This window comes from Coprinopsis cinerea (assembly GCF_000182895.1).
Source record: "Coprinopsis cinerea okayama7#130 chromosome 2 map unlocalized cont3.2, whole genome shotgun sequence".
NCBI classification, from domain to species: domain Eukaryota; kingdom Fungi; phylum Basidiomycota; class Agaricomycetes; order Agaricales; family Psathyrellaceae; genus Coprinopsis; species Coprinopsis cinerea.
Window position 1 is genome coordinate 2,458,325 of NW_003307543.1, and position 17,133 is coordinate 2,475,457.

Genomic DNA, 17,133 nt, shown 5'->3' on the forward strand with positions numbered 1-17,133 from the left:
CATCACCGCAAGATTATGTAACACTTCCCTCGTTCTTCCATGCCGCCGACTACCACCACACCCCTTGATCCTGTTCTCCTCCCTTGCGGCCGCACTGTGAAGAACAGGCTTGCAAAGGTATATTGGCCACAGCTTCCCCCCTCGAACAATCATTAATTATCCTCAGGTTGCACTGTATGAACACCTCGCTGTGTACCAAGGAGGGCCCCCCAACGAGTATCACTACGCCGTCTACTCGGAATGGGGAAAACACAACTGGGGCTTGGTTTTTACCGGCAACGTCCAAGTCTCAAACGAGCACTTGACCTTTGGACGCGACATTGTATTGCCAAAGGACCTTTCGCCTGAGAGCCTTGCACCCTACCGCAAGCTCTCGTCCCTGATCCAGGGCCCAGAAGAGAACGGCGAACCCACACTCGCAATTGTCCAGCTCAGCCACGCCGGGCGACAGTCGCTCAGCTTTGGCATGGGTGGCCGTGGACTGCTTCAAAGACCTCTGGGTCCTAGTCCTATCAGAGTGGGAACGTCTGTCCGAAACCCTGGAATCGTTTCATCAGGTTTCCACCACGCACTCTTCTCAGTGCCCAAAGAAATGACGGCAGAAGATATCGAGCATGTCATATCGCGCTTTGTGTATGGTGCACAGGTTGCTCACGAATCAGGCTTCGATGGCGTCGAAATTCACGCTGCTCATGGATGCAAGTCTATCTTTTCCAACTCCGTCATTGGGGGAAACTCACATCACCATCCACAGACCTCGTTGCCCAGTTTCTCAACCCCAAGGTGCATGTCAATCCTCGTGGTACTGTGGTTACCATTTTAACCGTTTCATCAGTCAAACACACGCACGGACGAATACGCTCTTGGGCGCGGTGATGATTTGCGCCTACTACGCGAAATCGTCACGGGCATCAGAGCCGCTGTTCCACCTCAATTCGTTGTTGGTATCAAACTGAATGCTGCGGACTACACCGATACCGGATCTGACGACCAAGGGACGGTGACCGACAAGGAAGAACGCGCCATGAAGCATATCTTGGAGATTGCGCAGTGGGGTGGAGTTGATTTCATCGAAATTAGCGGCGGTGATTACGAAAGTCCAGGTTAGCCCTATTGCCATGCATTTCTGTGATTCCTTACTGAATTGTCGGCAGATTTTATCAATGCCCGCTCCCAAAGACAAGCTGTCTTCTCCAAAGTGTCCCAGCACATTGTCGAAGCGCTGGAGAAGCTTCCTCGTACACCATCCTCTCCACCTCTCCCACTCATCATGCTCACCGGCGGATTGAAATCACCGGCTCTCATCCATACCGCACTATCAGCGGGTCATGCCCAGCTGGTCGGAATAGGTCGTCAAGGAATCCTCTGCCCGTCCCTCCCTGAGAAACTCAAGAGCCTAGATTCCGACCCTACCAAATGGCCCGACACGCCCTTCGCACCTGAGCCAGAGTTTACGCGTCCTCCACTGTTCACTAAACCGGGTTTCCGATGGCTTTTCGATTCCTTCCCCAAGATTAGTCTAATAGGAGCAGGCGTCAACGTCTCGTGGTACGAAGTCTCCATGCGGTACCTTGCCGAAAAGGTTTTGGATCCAGACTACAAGGCTCCTTATCCGGACTACAGTCTTACGGGTGCAGGGGCGATTCTGACGATGTACCTTTGGACTGCGAAGAGGGCGACTACGCATGCCACCACCGCTAGCCAAGTAAGAGTGTCGCAATCTTCACTTATATCGGTGATTGTGCTCGGGTTGATTTCCATCCTTGTAGCCGTCTACGGGAAGCAGTACATTGGAGCAGGGGGACGGGTGCACAGAGTCGATCTCGCCTGAGGGGGCCAATCTGAGAGTATAATCTACTCGAGCGGTGATACAGACTGATTATGATTAACACATTGCTATATTTATGAGGACTAATGGGTCATATTTACTAATGTATTTATTATATCCATTTCTACCCCATGGAGGCAGAGGAAACGCAGGAACCTGCTGCTCAAAAAGACAAGGGCCTTTCCCAGCCTTGTCCCTTCTTCACAAGACGGTGTCGGTCTCCTTGTGGGCGTCATTTACAGCGCTCGTGCGGCGGTATTATTCGTCAATTGATGCTGAGCGCTGATCGTTAAATAAACCTGTGAACTTGCCTTGCCAATCGCTGATGTCTGCTGTACCGCTCTATCGATCCAAGCTGTGGCTTCGAGCTTCAGTATCAAAACGCTCTCTTCTCTTGCGTTACCTTCAGAAGAACTCTTCAATCATACGAAATGCCGCTGGCTGTTCAATGAAGATATCCGTGAGCGGGTTCCATTTGATATTACATCAGCACATCGAAACGACGTCTGAGATACCGACCATTCAATGTCGATGCAGTCGAGGTAATTGCGCGTAGGAGCGCCGGAGCCAAGAGTATTGTCAATTGGAGGAGGATAGGAGACAGTACGTAGCTACGACTTCAGCATGGTGAAGTGCTGTCACTCACAGGTGCACCATGCGCTCCTAGACTCGAACAAAGTCTTCCTCCTCGAACCTGACAATGGTCGAAAGACAATCCTTCGTATTCTTAATCCCATTGTACCAAACGTCGAAAGGAACCATGGCGAGCGAAGTAACGAGTGCTCTATGCTCTCGCAGAATTGAATAGTATAGAATCGGTCCGACTGTGGATTGACTATGGTGGCGTAGTGTATATGGAGAGGTAGACGCGCATAGGGGACCATGTAAGTTGACGAGCGACTCGATCCAGAAGTGAGGAAGGAACTACAGCGCCATATAAAGAACCAAGTTGCCGTTGAACGATCCAACACCTACGACCAATTGCTCGCCTCAATTCACCCTCAGCGAACTCAAGTTCCAGTTTATCGAAGGGCCCTATCCAACCTCTCCCAGGTGGCGCTTCGGACAGTGTCTGACGGCCCCCAGACTCTCCGGGAAATCCTGCTGGGATTCCAGAACAATTGAGACTACGTTAACGCCGTCTCCGACAAGAGCGGAACTGCCCAATCGACTTTTCGGCGGAAGAAATATAAATGATACAGGACGAGAATTTGAAGAGGGCAGCGCTCGAACAGAACGTCGATTCGGTTACCAAGATGTTGCGCTGTGGTCCCGAGGGAGAAGTGGATGCGGACTTGTCGAAGGAGCAAACTGGCCTAGGAGAACCTGGATGTAGCTACAGAAGGGCCCTGGCCCTTCCATGATGGCGCTGTGCTGAGGAACTTGCTTGATTCCGATGGCTACACCTTACGATAGCACTATTCCAAAGACAGGCTGCTTTCTCGACCTCTTCCTCGAGCCCCTATCCGAGTCGGAGTTCCAGTTCTCGCGTCACGCGTCCCGACGCGTCGCTTTTTGACTCGCGCACTGACTCACCCAGAGCACCGTCGAGCGTTCCCAATGCCACGATGCATGCATCTATGCCGGACCTACCTAGGTGCGCCCTGAGTGGGTTTTAATCGCCAAATTGCGTGATGTGCTCAATCGATGTGACTCCTAACTTTCGCGGTGACGAGAATGTCTTGATGAAACATGTTCCTGGATAGGGCTGCCCTCGATGGCCGCTGTCCAGCGCCTATATATACAGCCGCCAACAGCCGACAACTAGCATGCACAACTTCCCCCGCACCTTCCGTCGACGCCTTCGACTAAACGCCATGACCACCGTGCAACGCCGCCTTGGTACTCCCTTGGGGCCAACCAGCGAGGCCCTGCAAACCGAGCAGCTATTCGAACACACCGGGCGTTGGCTGTTCAACGAAGAAACGAGTGAGTGCTTAATCCCACAGAACGGAGCCCTCGCGCTGATCTACGTGATGGACGCGTTTTTTCATCAGACAAGCGCCTGCGACACAGTCCTTTCAATGCAGAAGCACTTGAAGCAATCGCCTGCCGGGTGACGGAAGCTCGGGGCATTACAAACTGGACTAAGATTGGTGAAGGTATAAGCCTTTTCACTTTACTGCCCTCTGCTATTGTTTGACATGGAGACGCTAGGATCCAACAAAGTTTTCCGCCTCGAACTGGACAATGGACGGAAAGTCGTTCTTCGAATCCCAAATCCAATTGTGCCCAACGTAGAGCTCACAACCGCGAGCGAGGTCGCGACCATGGAGTACGTCCGCGAGCGCTTCGGCGTACCGGAGGGTACGGCAAGTCACTTCCCAGTACCGCCTAAAGTCCTGGCCTGGGATCGCTCACCGACCAACGACGTGGGTTCCGCGTACATTATCCACGAATTCGTGGAAGGCGTCCCTGCGATGGACTGGTGGCTCAGCGATTTCCAGAGGCCCGTCTCAAAGATCCTCTGGAACGTCTTTAGCCTTGAAAAGGCGTTGTTGGAGGAACCTTTTGCTTTATACGGCTCCCTCTATTTCAAAGAAGATGTCGAAGAAAAGGATCGGGACCAGCCCCTCTACTCTGACGAGCAACATGCCGCAAAGTATCCAGCCTTAGCAGCTAAATATCGAAGTGGTCCTTCCACCGACCGCCAATGGTGGCGAGACGTCTACGGGAAAGTCGAGGGCATCGACAGAGGACCCTGTAAGTATTTTGCATTGGCAATGCCCTTCATTACCAACGCATCTTTTGCAGGGCCGAACGTCGAAAGCATCCTCCGAAGTGCTATCAGCCTCCAACTCAAGGCCATCGAAACTGGAGTTGCGTTCCAGAATCCACACATCCGGTCAAAGCCACAGGACGCACCTAATCTCACCCGTCTCCTGAACATGCTCCTCACTACCGTCGACTATCTCGTCCCCGCTGACAGGAGGCACACCCGTCCAGCTTTGAACCACCCAAGCCTTACCGCAAAGGATATGATCACCAACGCGAATGGAGAGGACGGACTGGTCGGAATAATAGACTGGCAAGGAGCGGCTATACTCCCATTCACTCACCAAACCAGGGTTCCGACACTCTTTAGGGCCTTCAGGGTCGGGAAGCAAGATGAAGCCGACGAACTGAGGACCATGAACATGGAGAACTGCTTGGAAGCTCGCTCGAGGATCTACGGAAACCTCGTCGCATCGAAAATGCCCGACAGGACCGCGCATTTTGTGCACAAACTGAGCATGACGAACATGCTGCATAACATCCTGAGAACTGTATCAGATGGCGGGCATGGTTTGCGCGGAATTCTGGCGGACCTGAGCATAAACTGGTGGGCCATCGTTCAGGCATCGGGAAAACAAGCGCTGTACAACCCCATACCGCTCTCCATGGCAGAGATATTTGCGATAGAGGCGGAGAGTACGAGGGAGGAGGCTATCGACCAGTTCAAGAACGACACCACATTTTGGATGAAGTGCGACATCTGGGGCGCGATATCCGACGAGGAATACGAGGAAGGGAAGAATGCCATGGCTGTTGTGCAAGCGATTTGCGAGGATCCATCCACATCGAAACCATGCGATTGGCCATTCTATGACGGTTGCTGGGCAATGGATCTTTGTTGACAATGTATGACAGCTCCCTTCGAATAGTACATGATCTAACGTACATATGCAATTGCAGTGTATGGTAGGAGTTATTAATATCACCCAACACATCTTCGAATTACTCCAATGCGTTAAGAGCAACGAACAACATTTGGGCTTCCATCCCCATAAAAAGGATGACGAATTTGTCGCTCTTGCTCCCGTAAAATGAGAACGTGCGTGTGGGTTTTATGAACGCCGTCCAGAGTGTTGAGGAGCGGAAATGAGAAGAGGATAACTGAGAGGTGAATGAAGAAGAAACTTAAATTTATTGACGTATGGAGTACACTGGAGAGGAACAGTTAGCCTCCGCAGTTCGTGAAGACGAGAAAAGGAAACGCACCAGTTATATGCTAAACGGGAACTACAGAAGGAAGTGTGGGGGATATATCTAAACCCAGGGCTCTCCCCTCATGCCGACAATAATTGGACAAGTCCGCATATTGTCGAGGTATACAATGATACCTGAGAAGACAGGAAACAGGGCGAGACAGCAATTAAGCAACTTGATCTAGCTCCTTTGAATGGGCGCAACTCCGTCGTGAAGGATAGGAGATACGCTAAAGTGGAAGAGCATCATTTCGAAACGCAAAACATCTCAAGAAGAAACAGGGTGCGGGTAGAAAGAATAGTGATTGAAATCGCTGGCGTATGATACAGGGGATCTAACTGGGAGTAGGGTCAGCAAGAGGCGATAAAATTGAGGGTGAAAAAACTCACCATTACAATGAAAACATCTACCGATCTGAAGATGTCATTTAGCTTTCCATATCGTGAAAATATTTCAGAAATAGCCTTACAGAACTCGTGGGTGTCGTCGGTGCGCTTGACCGTTTGCTGTGGTTGAGAAGAAAGAAAAAAAGCGACGCGGTTTAGTCGCCATCATCAAAGGGGTACAAACAAGTGCAAAGCAACTTACTTTCCACGCTTCCTCAAAGTCGATGGGAAGAATGACGTACCGATTCTTCCGTACGGCTGCAGGAATGCAGGAATACGCGATTAGAGAAATTGTGTAGCTACAGAAGGGTCGACTTACCTTGCAGACCCGCAGCTTGCACGATGGAAGCAATCTCAGCGGACGAAATGCGGTCGGGACGCGATACATCTGGGACACAACATCAGGACCAATATCAAAATATCAAAGACAGAAACCCAATGTACTGACAGTCTTCCAGATCAACGTCGGGGCTGAGGTTCATCTTGCTTGTCACAGTTTGGAAGATAAGTCGCTTCTCTCGTCGGTTGGGATGAGGGAATTCAATCTTTCGGTCCAGACGACCTGGTCGAAGCAGAGCGGGATCCAGGGTATCAGCTCGGTTGGTGGCCATGATAACCTGCGCAAGTCATGGTTAGAGGTAAGCTATCCATGAATGTAGCAGCCCACCGCACCTTGACGTTGCTTCCCTGGTCGAAACCGTCCATTTGTGTCAGCAATTCGATAAGAATACGCTGCACTTCACGATCGGCACCGGTTTGAGCGTCGAAACGTTTCGTTGCAATAGCATCAATTTCGTCAATAAAGATGATTGAAGGTGCGTTCTCTCGTGCCAGCCGGAAGACGTCTCGAACCATGCGAGGACCTTCACCAAGGTACTTCTGCACGAATTCACTACCAACAACGCGGATGAAGGATGCTGTCGTATGGTGGGCAACAGCTTTCACAAGCATAGTCTTTCCAGTTCCTAGGCGGGAGGTTCGGGTTAACACATGTCCCTAATGAGTGCGTTGAAAGGAGAACATACCTGGTGGACCGTAGAGCAATACACCTCTCGGCGGGTCAATACCAATCTTCTTGTATAGATCGAAATGGGTCAACGGAAGCTCAACAGCTTCCCTAATCTCCTGCTTCTGCATGTCCAATCCACCAACATCCTGGTAAGTCACATCCGGCTTCTCCTCCTTCCCAAGCATCGTAATTGACGAATCAGCCTCCGGAGGCAAGATGTCCACAAGCGCGTTCGAATGTCGATGCAAAGCCACAGATGACGAAGGCTTCAAGAGTTCCCTGTCTAGCGTGGACAATATCCGCACGACATAGTTCGATCCCGTTGTTGAGCCGACGATGCCAGTGTTCTGGTCGATTGGTTCCAGGAATTGGCCAATAACCAAGGGTACGGATTTGATTCGCTTGACTTCCTCCTGCGCACGGATGAGTTCGCGTTTGAGGTTGGCCTGTTCATCTTTGATGTAGCTCTCTTGAATATCGAGCATTTCAAGGTGTCGCGCGAGCTTCTTGTAGCGAAGGTACAAGTCCTCCTCGAGGTCCTGGTACAATGTCGCCTTGTCCTGGACGGTATTCTCAAAAGTGGGTTCCTGTACGACATTAGATTATTTATGTCACTTTATTCAATACGCTCGATACATACAATACCGATTTCATCCATTATTGCAAAGGGCGGGAAGAGGTCAAAGATTAAAGTGGAAACGACTGAACCAGGGTGACGCGGCTCGGACGCGTTTCGCATGTAGCGGAGACCGGTCGGGCCGATCGTGGGAATTGAATTCAGTTCAGATCATTCTCTGCAACGGACGAGGTTCTCAAACGCTTTCTGAGTGTGAGCAACGAGAGTGTTTCCTGTTTTTGACGGTGGGCTAGCAAGGACAACATAAAAATGGCTCATGTAGTTTCTTCATTGGACCAGCCTTCAAATTACAAGGACTCTCAAGCTCGTATTGACCGCCAGAAGCAGCAAGAGCTTTTGGACAAGTCGACAACCCTTTATGTAGGCCGTCCTGCGTTGTTTCGCTGGATTTGCGAAAATATACCGTTCAATGGGTGCTGACATTCTTTTCTAGGTTGGTAATCTGAGCTTTTACACGACAGAAGAGCAAATTTATGAAGTGTTTGCCAAATGCACCAGTCCGGAGGATGGTGGAGGTATTAAACGTATCATCATGGGCCTAGATAGAAATACAAGGTAGGTCGACTGCACTTGAGTTGTTTTCAGTTTAAATGACACTCTATACAGGACGCCGTGCGGATTCTGCTTCGTTGAGTACTACACCCATGCAGAAGCGCTTGCAAGCATGCGCTACGTCAGTGGTACCAAACTCGACGAACGAATCATCCGGTGCGACTTGGATCTCGGGTACAAGGAAGGACGACAGTTCGGACGCGGCAAGAGTGGTGGACAGGTAAGAGACGAACACAGGCAGGACTACGATCCTGGCCGCGGTGGATGGGGTGCACAGGCACAGAGATTGGAGATTGAACGACGAAGAGAAGTTGAGGAGCGGTATGCCGATGCGCAGGATGGCCCTGGTGCAGTGGCTAGTGGAGGAGGCGACTGGAAGCAGGCGGAGGCACCTCCAGAAGAAAACAAACTCAAACGAGGGCGTTCCCCCGAAGACGACGGCGACGCGATGCGTGATGTGAGTGCTGTTCTCCGTCGACATTCAACCAACTTTGCTGACCACCCTCAGACTGCTCGAACCCGTGTCGACGACGCTGAAGCAGAACGACTGTAAACATGTTCATCCTTTGCCCGAGATCCTTGGACCCTTCGCTGTTCGTTCTCTAGATAGTTTAATTTATTCAATTTATTGCTTGTGCATAGATGACGTGCGGTTTTCCTGGTAGTCGCGACATGTGCAGTTCGTCTACAACCCGTATGGCTTCCTCTTCCGAGTCAAGGATGACCATGAACCGCGAATACAGGGAGTACGCTCCAGAAGGTCTAAAGCAAGTCATTCAGCACCCAAAAATTGAGGGCTAAAGGGCCAACTTACAAGGGGAATTTGTAGATCATAGCCTCGTCTGTGTCGCCAACCTTGGCTCTGGACACCGCATAATTCTCCATAAACTTCTCCACAGCCGACACTGTAGCCTTCCCGGGAAACCCCCAAATCGTCACAGCTCGCCCAATGTTCAAACCACGAACTCCTGCGTTCGGTCCGTCACCATCCCAAACACCCCGCTCCGCCGCTTCTTTCCTGCCTCTATGCCCTCTAGACCGGGACAACCGCGTCAAGTCACTACCACTGCCAGGGATTTCAGGTTGGGCTTTAATCTTCATCCCATAGAATTCTAGTCTGTTGATGATGTCAAGATAGTTCTGGAGACTCGAAGGTGATTTGAAAGCTATGAGAGCCTCGTTTGTCGGGCGAAAACGCTTGTAGAGTATCGCGACTGGAGCGTCATGGAGGTCAGCCCAGGGCAACCACGAACACAGAAAGAAACCAACCATGCTCGACTTCCTTCAACCCGTTCTGTTTCAAGAGACTCTGCAACTCTCTAGTAGTTGTCAACGGAGGAAGATTTCTCAAGCGAATATGTGTTGCGTTTTGCAGAGCTGTCCATGACAGTTAGGCAATGTAAAAATGCTTGTCACTGGGAGAGCAGGCGCACCTTGACTCAAAATTTTCATATCAGCATCTTCCAAGCCCCAAGCTCCTTCCCTAGACGCGCCACGAAAGCCCGAAAACTAAGAGTCGCCGTGGAGGTCGTTGCTTAAGAAAGAGAGTTACCTCCGCTCGGGAGTCTGTTAGAAAATGTCACATCGCCATCAGCGTGTTTGCCGTTCTCGGAGTTGCGCTCTTTGCTTTTGACCACCACCACGATATTTCTCCACACTTTATACAAACAGAATAATGTCTTCCAGAGGTACTGATAGACGGAGAGACCGCAGCTGGGAACGTGAAGACAAGGATAGGGATAGAGACCGTGATAGAGGCAGTCGCTACTCTCGAGGTGGGGGAGGAGGAAGACGCGACTACTCCCCTCGAAGACGGTCTCGAAGTCCTCCCAGACGTGGAGGTGGTGGGAGAGACAGGGACAGGGATTATGACTATGACCGAGATCGACGAGGTAAGCAAAATCCTCCATTTTTCCACCTTTTCAACAACTTGGACTCATTGGACTGGCCGTTCAGATTATAGAAGTGACTACAGGCGGGATAGGTCTCCAGATCGACGAGGAGACGACAGAAGAAGGCGCGACGATAGGGACTATCGAGACCGGTCGAGAGAACGAGATAGGGACCGCGAACGGGACAGAGACAGGGATAGGGACGGTCGCGGAAGAGACAGCGTCCCACCACCTGCAGGTTCAACTTCCAGACCCACTGCATCCTCTGGTCCCTCTAGTCATAGAGAAGGTGCGTGCTAATGTATGTCGCTATCCGAAATATGTGTTCAAGTTCCTCTCTACCCGCCCCCAGACTCGCATCCACCAAATTCCCGACCTCATGGCTCTGAAGCCCCGTCGAGTGCCAATGAAGAGGGTGAAGAGGGCGAGGCTATGGACGCTGAAAACGATGACGACGCTGCTATGATGGCCATGATGGGTATTGCAGGATTTGGAACCACAAAGGTAAGACCTTTGACTTCTCCTGCTCTCGCTCTGACCCTTTTTGTCTAGGGAAAACAAGTCCTTGGAAACCAGGAAGGGGCGGCCAATATCAAAAAGGTTCGAACCTGGCGTCAATACATGAACCGAAGGGGAGGTTTCAACAGGTCTGTTCTTTCCTTGGCCACCTATCTATGTCTACTGACGGAAAGTACACAGGCCTTTGGACAAGATCAAGTAGAAGGCCGTCTTTCTTCGCTTCGAACTCTATTTCTGTCACGGTTATAGCGGTATGATACAGCCAATGAATGTCCGCTTTTCATCAGCTACTGGGCATGTTATTCAGGGCCGCGGGACCTTTCAACACATCTGCAGCCTCTCTGCAGTACATTCTGCTCGAAACAACAATGTACGTCTGAACACGTTTGCAATGCCGCTTCAAATGATTGAATATAAGATCGTATGAAGTACATGGTGAAAGGTAGGCAATAAAATAAAAAGAATAATACAGAACAATTGCTCGTGATCGATTCCGTTCGTCAGTTGGATGCGCGGTACAACCCCCACTTGAGGGAGGTAGGTGGTGGATTCATTGGATCACGCCAGGGGGCGGATCCTGGAGAGTGGTGAAGAAGAGGTGCGACGCGGTCACGATTCCAGGTAGGAAACTCGAAACAGGAACACCGCTGGCGATGAGCATGGCCAGGAACTTGGTGAGGGCTCGAGTTTTAGAAACCGTGCACCTTGATGGTGGACTTGTCTAGGCCATTCTCGACGAGGAAGTTGGAAATCTTCGCACGCTGGTCGCCTTGAAGCTGAATGACTTGTCCCATCTTTTCATCTTCAACGAGAGTGCCGTTGCAGGCGAATTCCTGGAAATGGAAGTGTGCGGTAAGAATCAAGCTCTATTTCTGTTATCGATGGTACGGTCGCAATCAACAAAGTTGAATGAGGGCTCCCTCTGCAGCGTCCGCCCACATGACGAAGTCAACTCACCTTCTTGAATGCCTTCAAGAGCTTCTTGGGATCATATTCTAGTGACGGAAGATGAGTCAGCCATGTCTTTAAACAACAAAAACCATCAAGAAAAGGGAGTATCCAAGATACCCCAAAGTAACGCCGTAATGAAGTGGAACAAGAACTTACGTTTGGGCAAGCCCTGAAGGGTGGTCAAGGTCTTCCTTCCATTTCGTTGTTGGATACGGATGTGAATGTAATCGGTGGTAGAGCCAACGTCTTGAGTATCAGCAAGCGGGTCCCCTTCGTCAGCAAAGGGATCTAGAATGGCGCAGGAGTCGTTAGTTCGTGGTTCGAATCGAACAAGGCCATATCGGAAATGAATGCAGGAACAACACAGCCTTGACTGGAGGTCCGCTAGACTTGGATCTGACGACGACAGGTTGGAGATCGGGCTGGTGACACCCCGCACGCTCATCTGTTTTCACAGTCGGCGGATCCTGATTACGGTCGTCTGTGCGCTCGTCAAATACCCAGTCCATTTCCTCCACCAGCCTTTCTTCTTGAAAAATATCCACCAGTTTCCAACAGAGCCGCCGTCCCTGCATTCTAAAACCAAGAGAGCCTGATACTCACCGAAAGTATTGAGGTTCTGAACGCTCATAAAAAGTTGGGAAACTAAGATTAAAGGAAGGTTGGAAGGAGAGCCGTGAGGGTCGAGGTGTGAGTTGGGTTACTGAAGGCTGCAATCCGAAGAGATTGGGTTTATATACAAAATAGACCGATGACTCCAGATCTGGACTGATTGGAGCGGAGATTGAACACAGCATTTGAGTGACGTAAGCCACCGTGATGACTCCTTTTTCGTTAGACGCTCGTACCAACACCCACCACAGGCGAAATGGACAGCCCCAAATCAAGGAAAAGAAAGAATCCGCCGACATTCCAACACCTTCCGGTACAACAAGGTGAGTCGGCAAATCCGTAGGACCCGCCCGTAGCTGACTCGACAACCGTAACTTTGCACAGCAAAAAAACTAAAGAAAGCCTGGGTGGAGAAGGCCAAGATCAAAAGCAAATGGAAAGCGGAGAAGAGAAAGCTGTACGCAGAAGGAGGTATTCCGAAGATGCCCTGGGAGATAGAGGGCGACCAGGACGACGAGGAGGCGGAGACAGTGGAGAAAGATGAAGATGAAGAGACCGAGTGGGGTGGTGTTGGTGCAGACTCTGACTCGAGTAAAAGTGGCGACGAAGATGACCTTGAGCCCCTGCCCCCAACGGGTTCTCCACCGAACACTAGGTCTGGACAGGGAGGGAGGCAACGCGGTTCGAGCAAGAGGGACTCGCGGAATGCACAACCCTATCTCGATGGAAGCAACAAACGCCCTCGCAATCGGGGTGATAAAAAGGCAGATGGCTCTGACGACGAAGAGCCCCGCCAACCAACATTACGAGACCTAAAACGTGAGGCCTACTCTCGGTCAACTCTGCACACCTACAAGTCGGATCCCCTTCGCAAGCGGGGAGCTATGTCTAATCGAGGAAGAGGACGCGGAGGTTTTGAAAGGGGGAAAGGCCGGGGACAACCGAATATGAAGTTGCGAATGAATGTCATGCTCGAGAAAATCAAGCGAGACATCGTCCCCGCTTCCAGTTGAATTTGTCGCTTCCGATATTGGTGTTTCCCTGCGTCTCACTCCTCAGGTTCGTGTTTGAAACGTCTGTTCTGCGCTTCTCGCAAATATTTATGTTCCTGTGTAGTATTCCAACTGTGACTATAGCATGACACTCGCACTGCCTTTCCTCCGCCTTCGCTGCCAACCCTGGCGTAGATCACCCGCGTCATTGATCACAGCTGGCCGTCTCGTCCGCTTACCGATCATGCCCCCTCATGTCCCCATACTATGCGGGTCGCTCCCAGATACCATCCAGCCCAATCCCTCGCGTCCTATCCTCCCACCACTGATAATACTCCATTCTCCCGATTCGAAGGATGAATGAGCCGTTTTCCTTGGCTCCATACTCCCTGTATAGGTCACTCTGATGCATGGACGTTAACGTTAACCGCTTTCGAGGGTATTTGAACTCCAACATCGCCCTCCCGATCTCCTTGCATCTGACTAATTCACTGAATGGATCACGCATCCAGATCTCCAGCGACAGGTATTCGACCGATGGGAAGTAGCTCGAGATTTGCGGCAAGGTGGGATTTTCATGTCGAGAGTTGCTGGGGTGGTCGAGGAATGCGAGATGAGTGATTTGTTTGGGGAGTGAGAAACGTGACAAGTCGAAATGGTTGGATTGGTCAAGGATGGTAAGCTCCTTCAGATAGGGATAACGGGAGGCGCGAGTTGGGAGCGATGTGCTTGGGAGTGGTGGCTCGGTTTGAACACACATGGCGAAGAAGACATGAAAGGGGCATGCGAGCGTTTCCAGGTTGTTCGTACGCTCTACGATGTCCTGTTGCAGCACTTGGTAGGAAGTCACGTCTTTTCGGGGAGAATGATGTTGGTACACGATGGGCGATATGGATGTGCCGGTCATCCATAGGTGTCGTATCTTCGTTCCATATCCTTCCTTCTCCAATAGAATGCGATGGAATTCCCTAGCATCCTTCTCGGTCTGTAAACGTATTGTGCAAGGCAAATATATCATGTGAACGAGAGAGTAGATCGCTTTCGACGTGAGGAGAAGATTGCGATACGAAGACTGGGATTCCTCTGCTGCTATTTGGAATATTCGCATGTAAATCTCTAGCGGCACTTCGCACTCTAGCTGGGGGAGACTCGTGGTGGTATCGAATTCAGTCAGTACAAACGGCTGGCTAGGTGGTGTCGGCAAGGGTGGGACATTGACAGCGTGCTGAGGGAGTCTGCGAAAGCTACCTGGATTAGACACCATCCTACATGGGCTGGGAGAGTACTGCATGATTGACCTTGCGAATTTTGTCGGTCTCGCCCGCTTTCGCTTGAACAGTCGCAGGATTCCTTTAAGCATTGCAGGGCGTGAAGGTTGTTGGAGGTCTGAGGGGGACCGTGGTCGGAAACCAAAGTAGAGAATAAACTGCGCTGCTGTGTAAAAAAATCGCCCGACACGCTGCGCAGACTTTATTCTCGCAGTAGACACTGCCATTGTATTGTCCGTCACTGACAGAACGAATGTTCGAAACTGTGGCAAGGTACCAGGCCAACAAGGCACAGCAATCACCTGACAACACGGGGAAAGTCGACATTGAAGTAGCTGTGTGCTAGCGCTTGTCTCCAGCTCATGGGACCTGGCCATTAAGAATAACGAATCCCTGACCTCGGTACACATCACGAAACCATTGAGATGTGTATCAATCCCCCGACATAGAATAATTACACAACAAAAGTTGGTATCCGAAGGATGAGTCTACGAAAGCGAGCCCGGATTCTCCCAGATACCTTCCAACCCCATCCCACTTGCCCTCTCCTTCCACCGCTGAAGATGCTCCACCTTACCTATTTTGAACATACACCGACACCCTTTCCCGCTCTTATTCCTGACGTATCCGCCCCCGCACAACACCGTTTCGTTCTCCGAAGTCAACACCACCCTCTTCCAAGGGTAATCCGCGTTGACGTCGATGATATTCCTCCACATCCCATTGAACAGAGTCTGATTGGCCCATCCTTTAAAAGGAGTCGTTGTCCAGATTTCCAACGCCAAACTGTCCATCGCCGGAAAGTGTGTGACGATCTTTTGGCGACAATGAAATGATGATGTACCTGGATCGAGGAGTGTGAGGCGCGTAATTTGCTTCGGAAGTGAAAAGTGGGTAAAACGGCGGTATCTGAATCGATCCAAGATGACGAGCTCCTTGAGATAAGGATACGAGTGGGTAGAGAAATGCTCGGGAAAATGATGGTTTGGGTAGGCGCCGCTGCCGGCGTTTGGAGGTGGGTCCCAATGGTCGTGTGTTTCACACAGAACCAAGAAGTCACAAAAGCCGCACGCAAGGGACTCGAGGTTCTTTACCCCTCGGAGAAGCTCCAGAATGATCCCCTTGCGGAGCGCCCTTGAGTCCTCATCGGCTGGGAGCCCTTCCACCCACAAGTGTCGGATCCTCTCCCTGTACCATTCAAGTTCGTTATCTTGTAAGAAGATGATAAATTCCACAATCTGGCGCTCCTCCTTCAAAACCACTATGGTGGGCAAAAACTTTCTGTGAACAGTCGAGTGAACAGCTTTGGATGTGAGGAGAAGGTTGAGGTAGCATGTTTGATCTGCTTCTGCAGCCATTTGGAAGATGCGTATGTAAATCTCGACCGGGACTTCGGATGTGATGTGCGATGGGATACCGCAGCCGCGACCGCTCTCGTCCAAATCGAACGTTTTCGAATCGGGTACTTGAAGAGGTTCAAACTCAGGTAGGGTGAGTTGAGGAAGTGGCGTCCTTTGATGAAAGCATCAATTGTGCACTTTCTGTTACATGGATCCAGCACACCTGATGCTGTGAGGCAGGCGAACTTTGTGGTTAAATAGCTTGGTCAAGAGCCGGTTAGACATTGATGGGACGCAGGCTGGAAGGTAAAAGGGAAGAGAAAGAAACAAGCAAAGCGCCCGTCGACCATCCCTTTAATTATAAGAGGGTTTGACTGCTGTGTGGCTCCCTTGGTCGTAATAGTCCCGTAAACTTTTACGTTGCCAACACCCTGAAAAGGCTAAGCGCCGGGCAGACAACACGAGTTTCGGTCAGCTTTGACCAGACAACGTACAAAGACGGCGCGACTTTCAGCACATAAGTAGACGACAATGAACGCCAGTGGCTTAAGCGGGCTCTCTACATTCAACAACGTGTATTTGGCCCTTAGGATCAAAGCGAGCGCTCCGCTTCATTATACTTAGGCGATTCACGGCTCCAAGAAGACACCGCCTTTGTTCTACATATACTACTAGCCGTCCCCCCAAAAACCTATTTAAGCTCGCTAAGCAGCCTGTTTGGTCCCCCCAGACTTAAAAAGCATCGGAGTCAGCCCGCTTTCCCCAAAGACACGAACCATCACACTATTCATCGCCACGTTTGCAGAGTATCTTCTCCACGATGTCATCTCAGACTAAGCCCTCCCCGAAACTCGATACCACCTCCACCATTACACCGAGCACTTCATCCTCCACTCTGACTGTCCCAGGACAAGGATCAGAGGAGTACAACATCGAGATTATCCCTCCCAGTCCCAACCCTGACACTACCAGCAACTTCCCTTCCTCGGGCTCAAGCAACTGATCCACCAAATGAGGTAGACTTTCTATCTGCAGCTGACCGGCCTTAACTGACAAAAAGCGCACAGACGGATACAGATAGAGCCATGACGAACATGGAAGAGCAAGAAATCAATTACTTTACACTACAATACAAAAACGAATGTGGTTCTAAGGATTACTATAATATCGTACATTTA

At 50.7% G+C, this 17,133-nt stretch overlaps 12 protein-coding genes across 12 annotated transcripts; 7 read left to right on the top strand and 5 right to left on the bottom strand.

Annotated features, from left to right (window-relative positions):
- Positions 1-39: 39 nt before the first annotated feature.
- Positions 40-1,831, top strand: CC1G_03875 (oxidoreductase; the record flags this gene model as incomplete). Its single annotated transcript, XM_001833606.1, has 5 exons — positions 40-117; positions 167-638; positions 755-783; positions 836-1,103; positions 1,155-1,831. 5 exons carry the CDS (start codon positions 40-42, stop codon positions 1,829-1,831), a joined length of 1,524 nt encoding a protein of 507 aa, XP_001833658.1.
- Positions 1,832-3,021: 1,190 nt separating this feature from the next.
- CC1G_13970 (hypothetical protein) lies at positions 3,022-3,192 on the top strand (the record flags this gene model as incomplete). The annotated part of the gene is made up of 1 exon (XM_002911885.1): positions 3,022-3,192. One exon carries the CDS (start codon positions 3,022-3,024, stop codon positions 3,190-3,192), a length of 171 nt encoding a protein of 56 aa, XP_002911931.1.
- A 453-nt stretch (positions 3,193-3,645) lies between these two features.
- CC1G_03876 (protein kinase subdomain-containing protein PKL/CAK/Fmp29) lies at positions 3,646-5,445 on the top strand (the record flags this gene model as incomplete). Its single annotated transcript, XM_001833607.1, has 4 exons — positions 3,646-3,757; positions 3,826-3,930; positions 3,986-4,531; positions 4,583-5,445. 4 exons carry the CDS (start codon positions 3,646-3,648, stop codon positions 5,443-5,445), a joined length of 1,626 nt encoding a protein of 541 aa, XP_001833659.1.
- A 758-nt stretch (positions 5,446-6,203) lies between these two features.
- On the bottom strand, positions 6,204-7,850 carry CC1G_03877 (Rpt3-PA; the record flags this gene model as incomplete). The annotated part of the gene is made up of 8 exons (XM_001833608.1): positions 6,204-6,211; positions 6,267-6,303; positions 6,386-6,441; positions 6,503-6,571; positions 6,632-6,800; positions 6,856-7,148; positions 7,209-7,779; positions 7,833-7,850. 8 exons carry the CDS (start codon positions 7,848-7,850, stop codon positions 6,204-6,206), a joined length of 1,221 nt encoding a protein of 406 aa, XP_001833660.1.
- A 511-nt stretch (positions 7,851-8,361) lies between these two features.
- On the top strand, positions 8,362-9,182 carry CC1G_03878 (cap-binding protein CPB20; the record flags this gene model as incomplete). The annotated part of the gene is made up of 3 exons (XM_001833609.2): positions 8,362-8,384; positions 8,436-8,838; positions 9,024-9,182. 3 exons carry the CDS (start codon positions 8,362-8,364, stop codon positions 9,180-9,182), a joined length of 585 nt encoding a protein of 194 aa, XP_001833661.2.
- A 9-nt stretch (positions 9,183-9,191) lies between these two features.
- On the bottom strand, positions 9,192-9,653 carry CC1G_03879 (hypothetical protein; the record flags this gene model as incomplete). Its single annotated transcript, XM_001833610.2, has 2 exons — positions 9,192-9,595; positions 9,635-9,653. The coding sequence occupies 2 exons, from the start codon at positions 9,651-9,653 to the stop codon at positions 9,192-9,194; spliced, it is 423 nt and encodes a 140-aa protein (XP_001833662.2).
- A 403-nt stretch (positions 9,654-10,056) lies between these two features.
- On the top strand, positions 10,057-10,994 carry CC1G_03880 (hypothetical protein; the record flags this gene model as incomplete). Its single annotated transcript, XM_001833611.2, has 5 exons — positions 10,057-10,273; positions 10,338-10,562; positions 10,626-10,777; positions 10,826-10,920; positions 10,973-10,994. 5 exons carry the CDS (start codon positions 10,057-10,059, stop codon positions 10,992-10,994), a joined length of 711 nt encoding a protein of 236 aa, XP_001833663.2.
- A 195-nt stretch (positions 10,995-11,189) lies between these two features.
- CC1G_03881 (eukaryotic translation initiation factor 1) lies at positions 11,190-12,431 on the bottom strand. Its single transcript, XM_001833612.2, has 4 exons — positions 12,347-12,431; positions 11,900-12,031; positions 11,750-11,787; positions 11,190-11,625 (listed from the first exon to the last, which is right to left on the bottom strand). The coding sequence occupies exons 1-4, from the start codon at positions 12,372-12,374 to the stop codon at positions 11,482-11,484; spliced, it is 342 nt and encodes a 113-aa protein (XP_001833664.2). The 5' UTR covers positions 12,375-12,431; the 3' UTR covers positions 11,190-11,481.
- Positions 12,432-12,611: 180 nt separating this feature from the next.
- CC1G_03882 (hypothetical protein) lies at positions 12,612-13,368 on the top strand (the record flags this gene model as incomplete). The annotated part of the gene is made up of 2 exons (XM_001833613.1): positions 12,612-12,678; positions 12,740-13,368. 2 exons carry the CDS (start codon positions 12,612-12,614, stop codon positions 13,366-13,368), a joined length of 696 nt encoding a protein of 231 aa, XP_001833665.1.
- Positions 13,369-13,612: 244 nt separating this feature from the next.
- CC1G_03883 (hypothetical protein) lies at positions 13,613-14,707 on the bottom strand (the record flags this gene model as incomplete). The annotated part of the gene is made up of 1 exon (XM_001833614.2): positions 13,613-14,707. The coding sequence occupies one exon, from the start codon at positions 14,705-14,707 to the stop codon at positions 13,613-13,615; it is 1,095 nt and encodes a 364-aa protein (XP_001833666.2).
- A 396-nt stretch (positions 14,708-15,103) lies between these two features.
- Positions 15,104-16,240, bottom strand: CC1G_03884 (hypothetical protein; the record flags this gene model as incomplete). The annotated part of the gene is made up of 2 exons (XM_001833615.1): positions 15,104-16,127; positions 16,179-16,240. The coding sequence occupies 2 exons, from the start codon at positions 16,238-16,240 to the stop codon at positions 15,104-15,106; spliced, it is 1,086 nt and encodes a 361-aa protein (XP_001833667.1).
- Positions 16,241-16,775: 535 nt separating this feature from the next.
- CC1G_03885 (hypothetical protein) lies at positions 16,776-16,958 on the top strand (the record flags this gene model as incomplete). The annotated part of the gene is made up of 1 exon (XM_001833616.1): positions 16,776-16,958. The coding sequence occupies one exon, from the start codon at positions 16,776-16,778 to the stop codon at positions 16,956-16,958; it is 183 nt and encodes a 60-aa protein (XP_001833668.1).
- Positions 16,959-17,133: the final 175 nt, after the last annotated feature.